The sequence below is a fragment of the Haplochromis burtoni genome, unplaced genomic scaffold (genome assembly GCF_018398535.1).
Source record: "Haplochromis burtoni strain Fernald_Lab_line unplaced genomic scaffold, NCSU_Asbu1 Contig_1078, whole genome shotgun sequence".
Classification (NCBI taxonomy): Eukaryota; Metazoa; Chordata; class Actinopteri; order Cichliformes; family Cichlidae; genus Haplochromis; species Haplochromis burtoni.
Genome location: NW_024583439.1, coordinates 21391 through 28448, shown reverse-complemented (window position 1 = coordinate 28448; position 7058 = coordinate 21391). Strand labels below are relative to the sequence as shown.

The window sequence follows — 7058 nt, the reverse complement described above, 5'->3', positions numbered from 1 at the left end:
TGTTTTCCACTTTTTCTTTGGTCATTTTAGCCTTTTTGGCCAGGGTGAAGGGAGTATCTGCCATCAAACAAGAAGACAGCCGCATGTAGCTATGATGATGTTTGCTAGTTCACCTTACATGCATTAATGTAATAACGTGGTTAGCCTACTCAACGTAAATTACACACGAACAACATTAAGCTACTCACGCAGAGAAGAACGGCTGCTGCTGCATCATCATCCTCATCATTTCTGCTACACTGGCAGGGCTAGGGGCCAGGACTCTGCTCTTCGGGTTTTTGGGGGATGTTGCTAACTCCGGGTCCGATAACAGGCACCCACCCGCAGTAGATGTGCTCGGTGTGAGGTCTCGCAGCAAGCTATCAAATACGGCGCATTTCTGGGCTTTTAAAAAAAAAACGCTATGCGTCGCCAGGTGTTTCATCGGATTCGAGGTGTTACCTCCTTTGACAGTATCACAGTATCAGCTTAAAGCACTTGTTGCTGCTGAGTTTGCATATTTTGCTGTGAAGTACAGCCAGACTTTTGACCGCTTCGCCTTGGGCATTTTTAATCTGTAGCTCTGCTCTAAAAGAACGTACGTACCTGGCCCCGCCTACTATCCTCGGAAACGTAAAATGATTGGCTAGAAGTGTATCACAGCTCAGGAAAAAAAAGCACCGAAATAAAGCACCGAAATGTGCGCTGCTTTTCGGTCTGGTTACTACCGTTTATGTCAGAACCGGTACCCATCCCTACTCATCACTCCTCCTACTGGCAACAACCCCACCATGGAGTTGGCTCCCTCGTCCTCTTCCCGTTTCTTACTGCGACCTACGCAAAGAAGAAATGCAGCAGGTCTGAGAAAGACGTCTGTACAGACTAGTGTCACAGTAAACTCCATTAATGTGGAGACAATGCAACCATGAAAAGATTTCACTGATTACATTTTATCCACAAAATAAAAATTAACACTTTGTTTTGAAAATGAGACTAAAATCATGTGGAAAGCTGAACTCTGGCAAACATGTTTTACACTCATCATCTATAAACAGTTTCAGAGAAATCTGATTTAATGCTGTTTCACACTGCAGCTCTTTACTAATCAAACATCTGTCCAAATGATCTTTAATAACAGATTAAGACTGGAAGCTTTATGTGATACAGCAACATTCAGACTTTACATAACGTGGTCTGCCACAGAACAAGTATATCTGACTGCTCATTTTACACTTTATTTACCTTTCTCATTGCTACAATGCCACATGCACCAAGTTTACCACTGTACTGTACGTTTACTGCATCCTTACTTTTACTTTGAAATTGCAATAGCTAATAATAAGCCAGCCCGTTCTTTCCCATTTGGTGTTTTCTCTACCAGCAGGCTCGCTGGCTAGATCGCCATTATGGATGGAGATGAACTCCAACACCAAACTCATGGTTTGTTTTTTCCCTGCACTTCAAGCTGGCACTCTAACCAGAACCTACAACAGACGGAGAACTGGTTCGTGTGCAGTTCTCCAACAATGAGAATACAATGAGCTCACTGGGACTCAGAGCAGAACAAGAGCCAGCAGCTGCAGTCCAAGAACATGGGCTGACTGAAGACAGCTAATGATGATGTTCACTTATTTATTTTAGTTTTATATTAAGCTAATATTATTCACTTAAAAATAAGCACGCATAGCTCAGCACATCTCATAGGCTACTGTAAGGTATGAATTACAGCAAGAAGGTGATAAGTTTTCTTGTCATTGGTTCACTGCACTGCATAAACTAATTACATGTACCCATTAAGAATGACAAATGTGACCTTGACCACAATTTGGATGAAGAACACTAAAAGCTGACCAATACTGCAGGAGCAGTGTCAGCGTAACAAACAGGACACTGACATTAAGCACATGGGGGGCTACACTTCTATTCAGTATTAGAGTATAAATTAAAGTATTCCTTTAATTTACAGAAGCAATGACGTTATGATTTCTTCACAAATAAAATTTTAACTATTTTAACCAGAACACATACAGATGAGTGGCTAAGTGGAAGAAGATGGATGGATATTCATAAAAGGTTCATACAAAATCTATGAGTGACGACCTCATCAGCAGTCCAAGTCAAACTGGGCACACAGACCTGGGTTCCTTCAAGCCAATCCAAACAGATGACGGAGATGTACTTACGAATGATTCCTTGGACTTTGGCTACCAGGCCACCGGGTGGACATGGTGAGGTCTTCTCAGAGAAATCGCACGAGTACAGGACATTATCCACTGTGGTGCCATGCTCGCTATAGTTCAGAAGCTCATAATGCTTGGTATTCTGAAGGACGACAAACACACACACACACACAATTTACATCTTGGTCACTAACAACCACAGGAGTGCTCTGCAGAGTGATGTAGTTTAACGGCCTCACCTCATCATAGAAAATACAGGCATGTTTCCCCGATACGTAGTTGCAGTGACCGTAGTTTGTAAGGCACACATCCATGTCAGCACCTTAAAGAAACAGTTAAAGACTTAAACACCCTTTCCCACAACACAAAGAATACAGATTTGCAACATGGATTTTTTTTCTGCAATATTGACGTGTCAAAATGTATTTTAATGACCTGCACTCCAATGTGACATATTGTGTTTTTGTTCAGTAATTTTTATTCCACATGGTCCTGTTGTGACCCTCACAGGTCTAAGAACTTACTTTCACAGACAACTATCACTCAACCTGACTAATGATGCAGAGACTGGGAGCTAGTACAGGCTCAGTATATTATTATATTATACTCTGTCGTGTACTGCTGCCTGTCGTACAGAAGTACAGTCATGGTTAAAAGGATACCTTCTGTCAAGGTTTACATATTAGGACAAAATAAAAATCATCTTGTTTTTAGCAGGTCTTGAAATTAAGTCTTGATATATAACCTCAGATGAACTATAAAATATGACATTACTGTCATGTATTTGACAAAACTAAGCCAAAATGCAGAATTAGTGTATGAAGCACTAAGCAAACCCTTGTTGCTTCCATAGAAATAAAGATGACAAGTAGCAGGTACATACTGCTAATCAAACACAAATGATTAACTGATTATCAGCACGAGTGACCACCTCTATAAACTCAGAAGCATTCTGGTGTGTGTGTCGACATAATGCCAAAGAGGAAAGATGTCTTAAAGAATAAATGAGTGCTGCATGTCAGTATCTGAAGTTGCATGAAGCCAGTCCCAAACACGCTCATAATTCTACCATGAGAAAGATTATTCACTATTCAAGTGGAAAACATGCAAGACAGCTGCAAAATATTCCCAGGAGTTAAAGTCCAAAAACAGTCACCAAGGATCAGGCAGTGCAATGACTCCAAGCACGTCAGCAAATCTGTCTGGTGGTTCTGCAAGCTGATGAATGATGGGGTGTTGTTAGTTTTTCCACACACTGCTTCTGCATCACTTCCCAGTTTTATATCTGTAAGAGTGATTGAACCAAACTAAGGGCGGTACACCTGCTGTGTTGGCCGCTTTGCGTGTCACCAGTAATACCATCACACAGCTATATCCATTCATGCTAGCATGTACGTGCTGCAGTATTCTTCTGAACAATAGGTGTTGCCCGTCCTCCAAATCAGCGCTGGTAGAGAAGGAGAAGAAGTCAAAGTTGGAAGCCGAGGAATTTTAAAGTTTTTGCCAAGTTTCAACATCTCCCTCTGTGAAACCTGTGAACCTCTAAACTTCTGTACTGATATGATGTTAGGATGCCATTAAAAACAGACTTTAACCCAGCTGCAGCAGCAATGCAACAACACACCAGATTATAAAAATGGAGAAGTGCATGACCAGCAGAGATGACAGCTTACAACATGTAACATCAACTTTGCTGTACGGTGACATTTGCCAGGCACCACACAGCAGGTATGATGGGGCCCTACCTATGTTCTACTTCGGTCTTACTAAACTTTAGTCACAAGGCAAGAATATAACCTAAATCAAACATGATTAACTTGAGTTTGGTGAACTGGTATAATTTCAAAAAACTACGTGAGACCAGCTTTAATGCTGTTCTCCTACGTGAACCTTTCCCCATCAAAGGTGAAACCTAAGAGTGGCTCAGAGCCAGGGCACAGAATGCAGCAGGGTCAAAGTCACAGCGACTGAATGTCCTACCTGATCCTATGTGTAACGTCCTATAGCACATGCTGACAGCTGCTCCTCTTCCTGTCAGAGGGTAAAAGACCGCTCTGGCTTGCACCTTTTTCTGACCTGGAAGGAGGAGAGTGTAGGTTTTAATAATTAGAACAAAACAGCAATCAAACAGCAGAAAAACGGACTTCTTGACAAGTAAACAGACTAAACTGTAGTGCAAAGGTGTCTTACTGTTTGGGTGGGGTGCTGAGGTTTTTGGGGTAGTGCTGGTGGTGGGGGGAGGTTGAGTGCTGGGCACTTTGGGAGCAAAGAGCTGCTGGATCCTCTGATAGGCCAAGAGCTTGATCATCTCTGCATCCAGTTTGTCCAGCTCGATCCCTGCACACACACAAACACACACAACCGCTAGAAGCTAATTACATCTTCGTGTGCTTCATAGCAGAACACAGCAATACGAAGGCTCTTAAACTGTCACATGTGGCCACAGAGTGACAAACTCACCCCCATCCTCCTCTTTTCCATCCTTCATGCAGCTGGACAGGTTGGTGATGGAGGGCAGTGTGTTGGGCAGCAGTGAGTCCGTCAGTGCAGGAGCAGCCTTTATGTCTGAGGGACAGGAGAGGAAAAAACAGACAAACTGACATTGAATATGACGGCCCAGCTGTGTAAGTGTTTCAGTGTCTAAAAAGTCACTCCAACTGGTTGATGCACAAAGTGATACACTTGCAAAATTTCTACAAAAAGACTTCATTTAACACACTTCAAAGAGTCACGAGAACTTGTTGCAACATTATTTCATCTCCTTTAACTATCATGTGTTTGGGTTTTTGGGAGTCAAGGATCCCAATAAAAATCAACAGCACATCTTACTGGTGTGTCTACTGCATGAAGAGTTACAGCAAACTGACAGAAGCACTGTTATCAGAAGTAATTTCTGACCACACCAATGTCCACTTTTTTCCCAGTTAATGCCAGTCGTTTATCTGGACCTCTCTCCTATCACATCGAAAATGAATCAAAACTCAGAACCTCTGATCGATACGGTCTTGCCCATGTCAGTTATTTTGGTTTGTAAAATCTGTCAATAGTCCGCCCATGATTTACTGTCCACTTTGAGACATACTAACATGTATGTTGTCACCTGACACTGCTCTGTCCAGTCTGTGGCAAGTAAACGTAAAGAGATGTCAGATACCAAGTCAGCTTCCCACCTGAGCAGTCTGTACCAAATAGAAATGCTGTTTTTTGTCTTACTCTTAGTAAACTAAATAAATAATTCACTGACCAAACACCATCCACTCTGATAATTTTGCATCTGCTGGTGAAAGAAACTGATCTGACATCAGTGTTAAGTTAACAAGCTCTACGTGACAAGCTCTAAAGAGTCATGCATTAAATGAAACAGCAGGAGTATTTCTTGTAATCAAATTACTCAATGAATAGTTGCAGCCCTGGCTAGTACTACAGGCAGAAAGAACAAGCCTGTATGATGACTTTAGAATTACAAGTTTAGTTTACTTTAATTACTGTTAAACTACAGTGTTATGTTTTTACTTGTACTTAAATTTCCAGAGAAAACACTAAAGGCTGTTTTTGTGCTTAGATTTAACTCGTGCTGTGTCACTAATATTGCACTGTAATACTATTGTACCATAGCAGTGACAATGGATTCACACTTCGGTCATCTGCCACCATCCCAGAAATTTACTAGTCAGTACTAATACAATAGAATTATGCAATTCTCAATACCAAAACAAAATGATCATCCCATGTACATAAAGGCTGCCAACCGACACACACTGCACAAAACCCCCACAACACCTCCTCCAAGTGGTGAGCACATGGGGGGTGGGCCTATGTCATCTCTTTAGCCTGTACACAGCCAGACTGCATGGGCTAAAACACAGTCTCTGGTTAGACTCCCTTGAGCTCCTCCCCAGGCCTGGCTCCAGGGTGGGGCCCTCGTAATCACTATAGCTACTGTACATTATCTCTTACACTTTAAAGTATTATTAGAATAAATTATTATTATTATCATTATTAATTATTACTATTAGCTGTATAAAGTGATACATTAAGACTGCAGCTTTGACATTTCTGATGTGTACCTGGAGTAGTTGCTGATGCAAACTTTACTGTGTCGTGCTCCTGGCTGCCTCTAGATGGTGCATCTGTGAAGGAACTGCTGGTGATTGAGAAGGAGGGCTTTTCATCGGTGCTCACACACTCCTCCTGGGGCTCTGTCTGGCTCCTGTGGTTCTGTTGGCCACTGTGGGGCCATATCGTGGGGGCAGTGGGGCAGTTCTGTTGGGCACATGCATTTACAGTGCTCTCGGGTTCCTTCTTAACCGTTTCTGTTCCTATGTGGTTCACCAGTCCAGAGGCAGAAGCTGATGGCGTTCTTCCCAGCCTTCAGTCTGTTCTGTAGCTCAGCCTGTCTGCAGGAATCTGAGGCACTGTTACAGTCTACAGGTCCATTGGCTCTGGGAGGCTGAACCAATTCCAGAGGCCCATTAGGTTTCCTACAGTTCTGACATGGTGTCACGCTGCATTTGCAAAGAACTAGCCCTGATGGGCTGTCCTTGGAAAGAGAGGCCCCCTGGGAGTCACTGGGTGTACTGCAAGCTTTAGAGCAGGGGTCAGGGGAAGAAGTCCTTTCTAATGAGGCCTGAGTTTTCATGTCCTCTGATGCCCCCGGAGGAAGACCGTCAAGCTGCAGCCGGCCAGCGTTGAGCAGCAGCTCCACGGATGGAGAGGCAGAGCGCTTGGAGGAGGATTTCTCTGGCAGGTCGTTGGTCTGTTCAGACTTCTGTTCTGTACATAGACACACAAAAAACCCCAAACACTGATTTAAAAAGCCATCTCTTGACCCTGCTGTCCTACCTAGTTAGAGGCGAATCACCAACCTTCCTTTTATCTCAAAAATTCTTGAAAAATCTT

At 42.9% G+C, this 7058-nt stretch overlaps 1 protein-coding gene across 1 annotated transcript; it reads right to left on the bottom strand.

The window, feature by feature from the left end:
- Positions 1–666: 666 nt before the first annotated feature.
- LOC121813041 (PHD finger protein 12-like) lies at positions 667–6934 on the bottom strand. The gene is made up of 6 exons (XM_042216488.1): positions 6227–6934; positions 4620–4724; positions 4350–4496; positions 4140–4235; positions 2163–2481; positions 667–813 (listed from the first exon to the last, which is right to left on the bottom strand). The coding sequence occupies exons 2-5, from the start codon at positions 4645–4647 to the stop codon at positions 2285–2287; spliced, it is 468 nt and encodes a 155-aa protein (XP_042072422.1). The 5' UTR covers positions 4648–4724; positions 6227–6934; the 3' UTR covers positions 667–813; positions 2163–2284.
- Positions 6935–7058: the final 124 nt, after the last annotated feature.